The sequence below is a fragment of the Pelobates fuscus genome, chromosome 6, assembly GCF_036172605.1.
Source record: "Pelobates fuscus isolate aPelFus1 chromosome 6, aPelFus1.pri, whole genome shotgun sequence".
In the NCBI taxonomy this organism is placed as follows: domain Eukaryota; kingdom Metazoa; phylum Chordata; class Amphibia; order Anura; family Pelobatidae; genus Pelobates; species Pelobates fuscus.
In genome coordinates this window covers 179053905-179067223 of record NC_086322.1, presented here as the reverse complement: position 1 = coordinate 179067223, position 13319 = coordinate 179053905, and the positions used below count along the sequence as shown (strand labels likewise).

General features: G+C 41.8%; 1 protein-coding gene across 5 annotated transcripts in view; it reads right to left on the bottom strand.

The window, feature by feature from the left end:
* Nucleotides 1–13319, bottom strand: part of ARFIP1 (ADP ribosylation factor interacting protein 1) — a 105688-nt gene that overhangs the window by 55273 nt on the left and 37096 nt on the right. For all 5 annotated transcript variants that reach the window (XM_063458527.1, XM_063458528.1, XM_063458529.1 and 2 more), the window contains one exon: nt 12606–12707. In XM_063458527.1, the coding sequence (XP_063314597.1) occupies nt 12606–12707 (102 nt within the window). The remainder of the gene's footprint in view (nt 1–12605; nt 12708–13319) is intronic.

Below are 13319 nucleotides of genomic sequence, written 5' to 3'. Positions count from 1 at the left end.
CCCGCTCATCAAAAGAATACTATAACATTAGCCACCTACTTAAATTCAGGAGACTCCCTAATTTAAATTTTGAAAGGGGGGGAGGCAGGAGGAGATGTTTTCTACTTAATTTTCTCCAGAGCTTTTATTTACTCATTGCAGCCACCAGTTTTATAGAAAAGCATTAGGGATGAGAAGAATGATCCAGAGTAGGTGACGTGAGAACAAAGTCTGTCCCTGTTCTCACAGTGGAAGCGTCTCTACTGATGGTCAGATAGACAGCCACTAGGTGTGTTTAGCTTTGCAATGGAAACATGCAGGGCTATAATGACAGGGCACTGCACTTAAGACCACTTCATTGATATTTAGAGATCTGTGTGCCATTAGTGTCCCTTTAAGGCCTAAAGGAGAGGACAGAAACAACTAAATCAACTATACTAACAAGATGGAGCCCACAAGCAAAATAAACAAACACTTCCCTAGAGACAGAAATGCATATTTCTCTTTTTTTTATTTAGTGCAACCTCAGTATTTTTATACAGGATTAATCACTAAAGTGAGAATTAAATAGAATTTCACATTTAAAGGGTTACTCCAACCACTATGACCACTTTTGATGTTGGAAGTAGTCATGATGGCAAGAGTCTGCATGTGCAACATTTCAGCTTGAAGAGCTGTACACGGGCAGTGGCTATTTTACCTTGAATTTTGAGATCCACCTTGATTTCACATTTATATTTTAATTATATTTCAGGATTTGCATGTCGTCCCAGTACAGAAATTGCAATTATTAAAGATTAGCCACTCATAACAGTCTTTGAGTTTTATATTTTTATAGAAAGATCTTTGATATTTAAATGTATGAACAACATGTCAAACATGTTCTCATTATATTGAAAAAAAAAAAAAAAGAAAAAAAAAAAAACATATTCCGTACCCCTTTGAAAAAAATTTTTTTTCCAGCTTTAAATTTTTTTTAAATCCCCTTAATGTTTCGAGTTTTTTTGGGGTTTTTTTTTTTTTTTTTTAGACACCATGCCTTTCCATCTCTAGCCAAAACTACTCTGCAAATCTAGTTTCTCCAACTGCCATGAATTTACTACAAATCTCTTTCAACCGCTTGTATGAACATTCTCTATAAAAAGTGACTATTTAATAGAGCAAGTCAAATTTTTAAGTTGCTTGGATAAACAGCTTAAGGTGCTTGGAGAAAAGCTAAGCTTGTATTTTAATACCAACCAATGAAAGGCTTTATACACAATCGGAAAAGAACAAAATAAAAATGGTGATACGGATACCCACCATTAATCTGCAAGCTGCCTTCAACAGAATGGAGAGGAAACTTATGGGGACAAAGGGTTGGGGGAAGTGTCAAAATATATTGCGGAAAACAAGTATAACAACTACTGGAAGTCTGATTTTGCATACGGGTTATACAAGCAATACTACCTACCACAAGAATAGTCAAGGATCCTCCCTTTTATTTTTTTTATACAAACTAATTTACAACTTGTCAATGGGCGCTCCACACTGGAGATTACATTACACAAAAAAAAAAAAAAAGCACACAATGGAAGATTACAAAACTAAACATGAACCACTTTCTCAACAGTGGCTCAACGCCAACATTGTTAAAATGTAAAAAGATGTCTGCATGGGTTTAATATACATTTTGCAAATGTTCATATCCCATGCCCCTTGCTACCTACACCCATGAAAAGGGTGGTATAGAACAGAAGTCAGTACCGGTTCTAACCTTTTCTGGTTTCAAACTCCATTCAGCCTATTAGAGCGCTGAAGTTAATGAGGTTACGGCACGCTTTGACGCGCCTTGAAAGCAAAACAAGTTGAAAACCATTGTTTTAAATTGAGGTTTTTATAAATGTGATTCAAAAATGGTATACTTTATTTTTTATTTTATTTTTTTAACACTACAACAACAAAAAAATCAAAATGATAACTTGACTCCCTCAGTTTTGTTTGGCTGAAGACACGTTCTATTATGTTTATTTATTTCACTATAACAAATGAGTTCTGTTGACTTTGACTTTGATAGGACCACTAAAAGGCACCCATTACACTTCTTCGCAATGAAGTGGTCTTGGTGCAGTGGCAACTTAGTTTTAACCCTGTTTGTATTCTTAATGCTACAGAGTTCCATTAAAGAGGAAGGATTTAACTCCGATATCAAGAGTACCTAATAGCTATGAAGACATAAGATGCTGCACGGAAGGGGTGCGTGCTACAAAATTTAAATTCACACAATACAAACACGAAACACCACCTGTGATTGCATGTAATTAAAATGTATTATTCAGCTCCTGCTGCAATAGTTGAAAAGTTACTATGGGGGTTATTTATAAAAAGTGTCTGGGTGTTTGTTGGAGACATCAATGCAATGTGACTGCAGGTCCATGGTGACTGTCCCACTTTAAGTACTTAAGACCTCTTTTCAGAACACAACACTTTTTTATACATAACCTCCTTTATTCCAAGAAAGAATGGAAAAAAAAATTAAAAAAAAAATATATATATATATATATATATATATATATATATATATATGTGTAATCTATATAGAACTAATCCATTAGCACTTTACAGCAAGGCTCATCAAATGCCAGGCACCAGGTCGCCATGGAAACTAGGAATCTTGTCAGCCCATTCCCCCTGTGGCAGAAGGGCTGTACCAAACAGAGCCAGGCGGCGAGGGAGCCGTCATCTTCCAACTTTTCTTGGTGCACTCTACCGCACGCCTTGCTATGATGCCTGAGGCAGAGATATGGTATCCCCCCAGCCCATGCATTACTAAACGGCGCATGAGAGAGCAGAGCAATCAGAATAGGAAGATGACAGGAGCCACACTGGACCCCAGGGAAAGAATCCTCTCCAGCTTTTCCAAGGTTAAGGAGGCTGGGTGGACATAAAAAATAAATATTTGTGAGTGTATGAGAAAATGTGTGTGTGTGTGTGTCATTGACGGTGTTGTCTTTATGTATAAATTCAAATGAACACTAGTGTCAGGAAGTATGTATTTCTGACATAATGTTAAAATTAACTATGTTTGTTAACAAACCCCCCTCCAATCACATGGAAATGGTATTTTCACTCATCTTTTTCCCACACCAAGCTGGTCTCGCCGTGGCTGGCCCCTTCTCCAGGGCCAACATGATCAATTTTGATGATGTCAGCCAATCCCATGCTTTCCATACAAAAACACTGTGAAGCTATTGTGCATGCGCAACAAAACGCCATGCTATGCCAATTAGCATATTCTCAGAGATGCATTGAATCAATGCATCTCTATAAGGAACGTTCAGCACCTTCATGCAAAGAGTGGAGACGCTGTACATAGATGCTGCAGCAGTGGACTAGGCAACACCTCTAGTAACTGTCTGAGGAACTGCATCTAGAGGTGTTGCTAGGCAGCAATGTAAACATTGCTTTTCCTCTAAAAAGGCAGTGTTTACAGTGCTAAGACTGCAGGGATATACTATAGAAACCAGAACCACTACATTAAGCTGTAGTGGTTCTGGTGACTATAGTGTTCCCTTTAAGATCTTAATTTGTGTTATGGAAAATAAAGCTTTGTTAGTTTAAAAAAACCAAAAACTGTCTCCTAACATTTTTAGCTGGCTTCTATATATTCAACACAAATTTGTCAAGCCCTGCTTTACAAATTAAAAGGTACATATTGGGGGGGGGGGGGGGGGGGGGGGAGGGGTGCGTGGCTAGCCGAGCAACAGAGCAGACGCTCACCTCTGGAGCTCCGAGAGAGAACGCTAAATAGAACCTAACATCCGCACTATAGAGACCCCACAGGCGGCATCCCTACTCACGCCCCAACAGAGACTACCATGGGGCGCAAAAACAGAAAAAAACAGCCACCGGCGACCGAGAGATTGCGGGATATCAGGCTCTCCTTTGAGAGGCCTGCAGCTGGGATCGCGGCTCCCGCCAAAATGGTGCCCGTGCTGAAGAGGAGGCCTCGGAAGCATCCCAGGAGGAGGGAGATATATCCACCTCACCTGAACCAGGAGAAGATTATCCAGAAACCAACTGCGACGAGGAGTCCTCCCCAGTGACTAAAGGGGACATTAAACACCTCCTGCAGGACATAAGGCAAGTCTGGAAATCAGACCTGAAAGAGGCCCAAGCAGATATAGGGGACCTCCGCAAGAGAATTTCTGAAATAGAGAATAAAGAGCAGTCCCGGGAAAACCAGATGCAGGACACCCGCAACCAAACAGATGACCTGGACACACAGGTGCAGAAACTCACCGGGTCTGTGACTGCACTGGAATCCCGCCACAGGCGCAAGAATGTACGCATGCGAGGAATCCCAGAAACAGTGGGTGAAGAAGCCCTATTACCCTTCACCAAGAGACTGATGTCCTCGATGGGCCTAAAAAGTAGAGACCAAGGGGGTGGTGATCTCAGCGTTCAGAGCACGCAAGGCGGCGGCAGCGCCCCCGGGTGCGCCGAGAGACACGATAGTCATCACCAGAGATATTGCTTTGAGGACCACTATCCTCAACAGATCCAGAGAGCTCAAGACGTTCCGACTGGAGGCCTGCAGCGTGTTGATGTACGGGGACCTTCCTTCGGGGCGCTAGTGTCAAGGAGACAGCTGGCACCTGTGGCCAAGAAACAGAGAGGCGGAGGACTTATATCGATGGGGAGAAAATAGATCGCTGAACGTCCAAAAGGAAAGTGAGACACTTACCCTGTCGTCTGGGGAAGACCCCACGGCATTCTGGAAGACCATGAACATACCAGGCAGGGAACCACAGAACACTGGGACCTGACATTGAGCAAGCCAACAGAGTTCAACGAAGAACCTGCGGTCAAAGCAGCCCTATAACTTGGACTCACTCACGACCTAACTAGCCCCACGTTCAGGCTACACGCCTTACAGAGTACACAAGACTTACCCGACCAGCAACACATATAGCTTTACAGTGTGACACACAAGACGGCAACTAACGGCACTTGGATCCTCAGACATACTATCAGACGCAGAACCACATAGCCCTGACGTTCACCAATGACAACATAGGCATACTGGCACACACAGAGAATGGACCACACAGGCTAGACAACACGTCATAATCCACAGGATACGAGGACACACACCAGACTATAACAAGACCCAACGAACGTAGACTGTGTGACATTATATGTAAGAGTCGCAGAATCCTACATTACATGACCTATAGAAGAGGCAAAAGCACAATGCTTGCCTCACTGACATACCCTGTAACAGTTGTATTTTTGATGCAAAATCTTTAATAAAATAGAAATAAAAAAAAAAAAAGGTACATATTGTATGTTTTTTCCCCCCTTTTTGGGTAAGTGCACAGCAGCATCAATTTTTTTCTTTGTTATCAAAATCTGTAATGCATTTGATAATGTGATTGATCCTGATGTTCTGATTACAGATACCTTGCTGGTTCAGTGAGAGCCTTGTTTATCTCAGGTAAGTAGCAGCCCTTTCAGAATGAACTTTGGATCATTCAACATGTGGTCATTTGAATAAACGTTCTGGAACTGCTAATTTGTGATTGTGAGCAACACCTATTTATCAGAACAGCGTGGCAATCCCACTGAGAGATTCACACGGATCAGATGACAGGAGAACAACATATCACTGAAAAATCTGTGTCCCAAGACAATCACTCACTTTCAAATGTATGGTACTGCTGTAAACATTCTCAAACTATCATTGCTTTGACACAGCAATGTTTAAATCAGCTGTAGTTATTGAATGTATTTTTATTCACACAATCTTCACTAGTTAGTGCAGATATACATGTACTTACACAGGTATATATGCAGGTGTCATGTAACCCTTTCACTTCAATTATCTCGACATTAACTGCCTGTGTAAGGCACATACTACTAAAATCCCAAAAAACTATTCTATTCTCCTCCTCCCCAGAGGACAGACAGAGGCATTAAATCCCAGAATGGGGACTGTGAAGAAAAAAAAAAAAAAAAAAGGAGCAAGCATTAAAATGTCAAGAAGTTACTTTTCCCACACTATTCATGGAGCAGTACATGCAGAAGAAGTTTAAGGGCTGCAATTAACAGAATAACACACAAAAGCATTCTAATGGATTTCCTTCTACAAATACTCAGGCACAGCAATTCCAATTAGTCATTCCTGCAGTCCCTTCCCTATCCAAAAGAACAAAAGATAGGTCACTGAACTAGGGAGCAAGAGAATTACATAAACGTCACATAACATCTGTGCATTCACAATTCAGACTGGAAAAGCGACAGAATATAAAGACCTTACACACTGCTTTGTTACTTTTTAAGAAAAATGTTTTCAAAATAAGAGCTGACTTGCTTAGTGGTCAATAAATACATTGGATGTTAGTGAGGCTTTGATAGCAGACTGGTTTGAGTGAGGTCACAAAAAAATAAATAAAAAAAACATACACAATTAAAGTGGCACAGTCATGCTGAATCCCGTTATTTTTTGTTTTTTTTTTAACCCCCCTCCCGCCTCCACTACATCCAATTGACCCCTTAGTCACCCCCAAATGCCCCTAAACCCCCCAGATTACCTATTTTTTAATCTTTATTTTCTGCCCCGATCTATATTCAGGGCGCCGCCATCTTTGTGTGGGTAGGTGAAGTCCCACGTCATCTGCTCACACTAGATAGCACTGAGATTCCAGCACATGCCCAGTGAAACACTTGGGCATGCGAACGGGAATTTCATCTATTCATTCATTAGGGCTGTATTCCTCAAAGTTAGCAATATTCACATGCCCTGAATTGTCGATAACCATTCCTGCACCATTCTCTCCGTTCAGCAGAGAGACTTAAACATAGTTTAAAAAAAATAAAAAAATAAAAAAGGCTGAAAAAGCTGAAGAAGTATATTAATGGAAAATATGATAATGACTTCATTGACCTACATAAATCTGTTATTGAGCATATTTTTTTCTCATTTAGAGCCTGAAGGTGCATAAGTATTTTTCTTCACCTAGAAATTTTGTCATTCTGAGATATAAGATTATGAAGTGGGAATTTCAACATTTTAGATATGCACAGGATAACTTGTATACCTTTAGTGTTGCATCTAGAGTTCACCATTTTTTTTTGGAAGGTATTCAATGACAGAAGTGAACTTTTCTCAAGTTAAACGAAAAATGGTTGCTTTGGCAGACAACAATATATGCCCTTTATAACCGCTTCCTGATGTTCGGGCATGCTATGATGTCCTACAAAAGAAGAACCTTAACACAGTTAGGGTGGCATTGCACAGTACATTGTGGGCGCAGGGATGTGGCTTTCCTGTGCAGCAGTCAAGTGGGGGCTGGCTGCGACTGAGGGGAGAAGGCTGCCGCTGTTCCAGACTCCCACTTCTCCCGTCTCTCCAGCCCCATGCTCTCTGTATGCCGGGAGGAAGTGAAGGGAACTGTAATTACTCCCTTCTGGTGCTGAGGCCGCGAAGGATGGGGGCAGGCTCGAGGCTGGCACTGGGCAATGGGGTGGTCTGGAGGCTCTGTGGAAAGAAGCTGGCAACTAAAAGACCACTCTTTGCCTGGTCTCCTGCCAGCTCAGCATTCCCCTGCGCAACCTTAGCGCCGGAGGGAAGAAAATACAGTTCTCTTCACTTCCTCCCAGTATACCGGCGCACAAAAAGCTGCACGTTATGAGAAAGGAGGAGAAGAGGAAAGGGCCAACCAATCCCAGGTGGTAGTCATCCTGGTGACCTGGCGCTTGGGATTTGTCAAGCCCAGGCATAGATTGCCTTATGATCGGGCCCTACCTCGGATTGTTGGACCTGTGTGACAACCCTGGCAGTAGCCCAGCAGTCAATCCAAGTCATGTGATCATGGTGACACTGCTTGGGTTGCCACGCACATAAACAATAAAAAAATATATATAATTATATATATATATATATATATATATATATTTTTTTTTATTCTTTATTTTGTTGTGCTTAGGTTTCAAACAAGCACTTTGCTGCCATTTAAGTGGTAACAAGCTTATACATATGTATACAGATAATGTTAAACAAAATAAAACATGGCATAAGGTTAAAAGCACATTTTCAGATAAGGCGTAACAGGAATGGGTAACAGTGAAAATTAGTCACAGTGGGGTTGGTCTAGCTGTGTGTGGTAGTCGGTTAAGTAGTCTGTGTGATACGTTGTAGTCTACTATGTGACTAGCTGTTTGTGGTACGGCTTGCATGCTGGGCAGTCTGTGTGGTTTACAGGCCCTACAGTAGCTTCTGTCAGCAGTGTAAGAAATGTGATAGGTTCTAGCGTGTTAGGGCTTTGGATGGTGTCGTGGTGGTGCGCTCTGCCTCGGCATGGGGACAAGACACCCCTGACCATGGGGGGGTTGTGGGGGGGGGGAGGGGGTTGTGTTTGTTGGACTATGTGTCCAGTTGGGTGCTTTTAAGGCAACCAGTCTTAGTGGTAGTATAACTCAAGTAGCGTCAGCGGAGTAATCCGTCCTACAGGTAACGATATAGTAACTTAAAATAAAAGGCATAATAAACATAATAAAACATAAAGTCCATCGTAATTAAATCTTGTGTTTTATCAACCGGTTAGTGTTCATGTGCCCAGTGCCCCCAGTTCACTTGTTCCCGGGGTATCAGGAGAGGCGGTCATGCGTTCCGTGCGTTCTCCTTGGTGTTTCGGGGTCTGGTGCTGCAATCCGAGGGTTTTCAAAAATGTGGAGGCTTCCTCAGGCAATGAGAGGACGTGTGTTGTCCCTGGGCGGGTGACTTCCATAGACCCTCCTGCTCCCCACTTGTAGGCTATGCCTGCGGCACGTAGCTGTGTTGCTGTTGGGCCGTATGATTTGCGCCACAGTAGTGTGGCCCTAGATAAGTCCTGATAGAAGGTTAGCTCTGTGCCTTCAAAGGGCAGTGGCGTTCGGTCTTTAAGCGCTGCCATAATATGGAGCTTGTCCTGAACCGTGACGCACCTTAAGATGACGTCTCGTGCTGCCGGTGTTTTCAGATGAGTATGTCGGGAGCCGGTAGATGCCGTCTATGGCGATTTTCTTTGCAGCTGCGTGGGGGAGTATGCTGGCTAGAAGACGCCTTACGTAATGAGGCAGTTCTTCTGCAGTGATTGCATTTGGAATTCCCCTGATTTTGATGTGCATTCTCCTTTGTCTGTCTTCTATGGTCGCCATTTTAAGTGCCATAAGTTTTTGGTGATGCTGTATAGTGAGGACTTGTTCATCTAGTGTTGTCAGGTGTGTTTTAACCTCCCCTACTTCTTGCTCTGTGGTAGTTACCCGATCTGTAACCAGTTGTACCTCTGTCTTGAGGAGGGCAGTGTCAGCTGCTAAAAGCTTGTGGATGTCAGCAAGCAGGAGTTTAAGGTCCCCCTTAGTGGCTGGTGCTGCATCTTCAGGGGAGTCAGGCTGCTGTACCTGCGCTGGCCGTGTGGCCTGGGAGGTCTCCTGTCCCCTCAGCTCCTGGTGGGGAGCGTGAGCTGGCTCCTGTTCTCCGCCCGGGCATGGGAGCGGGGCGCGGTGGCGCCGGGCGTTGCAGCAGCGCGCCGATATCCCCTCCATCAGGTGCTGGTTTTTGGGATCTGCGTCCCATTGTAGGTATGAGCGCTGGCGTTTCAGTGGGTGAGGGGGGGTGGTGGAGGTCCTACCCTCTCTGCTCGCGGCCGGAACAGAAATTCCTTCAGGTCCCGGATCACCGGCGAGGTGTAGGCCCCGGTTTTGCGTTTCCGCTTGGGGAGCTTGTGGGGCTGCAAAAAAGGCATCTACCGGTGCCTCTTGCCTTGCTGGTTCCGATTATGTGGGTTGTAGGGCTGGATGGGTGCCCTTTTCGCGGATTTTGCCTGGATTAAGTTGTAGGTTCGGGAGAGATGGAAAATGGCGTCTGGTGCCGTGTGCTAGCAGGCTCCGCCCCCCCAATTATATATAAATATTAAACACTTAGAATTATATGTATACATGAAATTCTAAGTATTCTGATAATGATATAGCAATATTTTTACACGGTTTTCTTTTCTAGTTTAAGGGAAGTTCTTTGCTCAGTACTGAGACATACAAGTTTTGAAACATAATCTGCCCCTTAAAATATCTGGTAATGTGTTAATTACCAGATATTCAGAACATGAACACACACGAACAGACACACGAACAGACACACGAACAGACACACGAACAGACACACGAACAGACACACGAACAGACACACGAACACACACACGAACACACACACGAACTCTCTCTCTCTCTAACTCGAAAAATTTGCCAACCCTTGTATTAAACACAAACAAACCTGCCTGCTCTCCAACTAATGGATTTAATGGCACTCTTTGTGATTTACCAGCAATGTATACTTGACAATATGGCTTATACCCAAAAATTGCTTATACTGCGAAGAAAATGCAGAAGGAAGGGAACTAGCAGCTCCTCCAACATAAGATGGTCCTCAGATAGCACATATCCTACACATAAGCAAGGACATTAGGATTGTCCTAACTGGAGAACTACAAAGAGCAGAAAAATATACATATACGCAGCTAATGAATATATAAGCTAGCAAAATTAATTTAAAAAGTAACATCACTGACAATGTGCTGAAACTTTAACCATTTCATAGACACTATACCGGATCATGGAACATAGGACAAATGTGTGTGGCTAGCATTTTACCATAGTATTTGCTATGATGCCAATCAATAACCGGTAAATCTGTTACTATGGATGAATATTCAAACTATCATCTGAGTCTGTTAATCTCACGGGTGTTTTATAGTTTTTACATAGCACATTACTGTTTGCACTGTTTTCTTAGGATGACTAGACTGAGTAACTAGCTGTGACAAAGCTGAGCACTTCTATTTCACTGTAATCTGGGTTGGATGTAAAGTGCAGTAAAGTGATTTCTGTACCACACAACTAAGAGTCGGATGTCATTCTCCCAAAATGTATTTTCTATATTACCTGTGTCAGCAAACTAAGATAAACTAACAAATACTTTGGAGTGTTTGGGTATTTCCATAGTTTCCTTAAACAAATACAACATGGTATTCCCCATGCATCATTGTCCACATCTAGCAAAAATAACATTTAATTAAATCATGTGCTTATAGTATGAGCCAGATGACCAAATATCTATCATAACTAGAAAGCTGTATGCTCCCATGACTTTGGATAAATAAAGCTGTGGTAAAACTGCATTTTCTTAATTTACAGACTCTGATATATTCTGCACAGAAGGATTTCACCATCAGAGCAGGAGCCATTCATGAGGAAGCTGAAGGAGCCTCCAGCCCTATTAAGCATTTACATTAAAATGACAGGTCCTTGAGATTGCATCACTGCCAAATTTGCTGCACCTAGTATTTTGCTGCTGCTGCCCCTCCCTGCTGCCAATAAAAATAAACCTGTTGGCACACTTTCTTCATATAAAGAAGAAAAAAATACCCAAGCCCACTTGTTTTGTCAGATTTATCAGATTTATCTATCCAGGGTGATTGACGGCAATCCGTTTATGCAGCAACTGAAACATGAGAGGTTAATTAAGCGATATGGAGCCTGAAAGTCTGAAAGGATAAACACGGCTGAGGCTCGCAGACAGGATTAGTGGGTGTTACACGTTCCCTATACATATACATGTTAACTTCTCAGAGATCTAGGTGCATTTAGACATGGCATCGCAAGCCAAGATATACTAAAGCCACATTATCACGTTCACCATCAAATGGCTTCATATGTAAATGCACACAAACACCACTAGGTCTTTATCCTTGCAAAGTTACATATTTACATTAATGATGTACTATGAACAGGTGATGTTATAGGATAGATTTCAGTTATTACAGTAGAAGCCAGGCACCAAATACCAGGTGTGACAATAAATGTGACTAGATATTTCTAGCAGTGTATGTGCAGCATGTGCAAGACAAATCACACTCTCGAGCGGATTATTCCACTGCCATATGGTCCACACAGTTCTGAATGCATGCATTGTTAGTTTCTTTAACTTACATACATTCAGAAGCAAAGACTGGGTTTTGTATATACTGGGACGTGTATATACTATAATCCCTTTATTTCTGCAGCGGACGGATTTAGTAACAGCTAAGTCTGCTAATATACAACGAAGCGCTACCATTCAGAAGCAGGAAAGCTTTCAGCTCACAAAATGTTATGTATAGCAAAAATCTGTGATTTTACTTATCAGGGCTTATTTCTAAGAAGTCACTTGAAAGTTAATGAGTGGTAGTTTCTAATGCTAGCATAGGTATAACATTCACAGAGCTCCAAAACAATAAAACCCTCAGCAATATGCCACATACGGAAGTGTTTGACAGGGCTCCACAGTAATGAAGGTGTGAAAGAGGCTATCACAGAAGCCCACATAGCCCTGTAGTAATGTGAGTAGCCTTGTGTCGGGCTCAGTTTGCACTCTCCCTTTTTTAACTAAAAGAACAGGTCAGTAAAGTCTGGTAATGTTTTTAATACGTACACTGTGTGTACCCTGGCTGGAGATATAAATGTTTTATTCCATAATGGAACTGTTTCCAATTTATTTTCATAAAGTATTAATATTCCTTTCAGCTCATGCCAGAGAACCAGCTGAGGTCCTGTTGTGTGCATATAGTTACCAAGTTGTAGCTGTGTTCTACTTGATCATCAATCTCTCCATTGCTGGTAACAGGGATTTCAGCTGCCGTGCCTCTTGGGAAGTCTTGAGCCATTGTGAGCTCCTAAAATGAATAAAAGAAAAATGAAACAACAGATTAATTTGGATAATAAACATAATACATGGTCAATAAATGCCTGTGAAAGCAGCCTATAGTTTTACTTCTGCAAAATAAATATAGTGGTGGCAGGTTATTTGGTTAACTTGGAAAACCTAAAACAGATATGGAGACAGCAAAAAGCATTACTAGCACTAGTGGCAAAGATCATGTAAAGTTTTTTTTTTTACGTTTAATTTCCATCTGCTGGGTTTAAAGCTCACAAGAATTACATCTAAATCTTAAACTTGGTTAAGCAAAACATTTTTGTATTGGAAGATGTCATAGTATTGTATAAAAAACAGATTTCATATTGTTGCTCAATTTTCTGTTTGTGTGTCAAATATATACTAAAAGTCTTAAACTAAATAACCAATATTTCTTTTGAATCCTTAAATGATTCTTTGAGCAGAACCTGCCTAGATATATGTAAAGATATTTAGCAGTTAAAGGCTGGGTACAGTAAACCATGCATAAGTGGTTGAGCAGACACCAATTGGACACACTATCGCGACAAAATCAACTAGAAACATCAAACATAGAAACATAGAAACATAGAATGTGACGGCAGATAAGAAC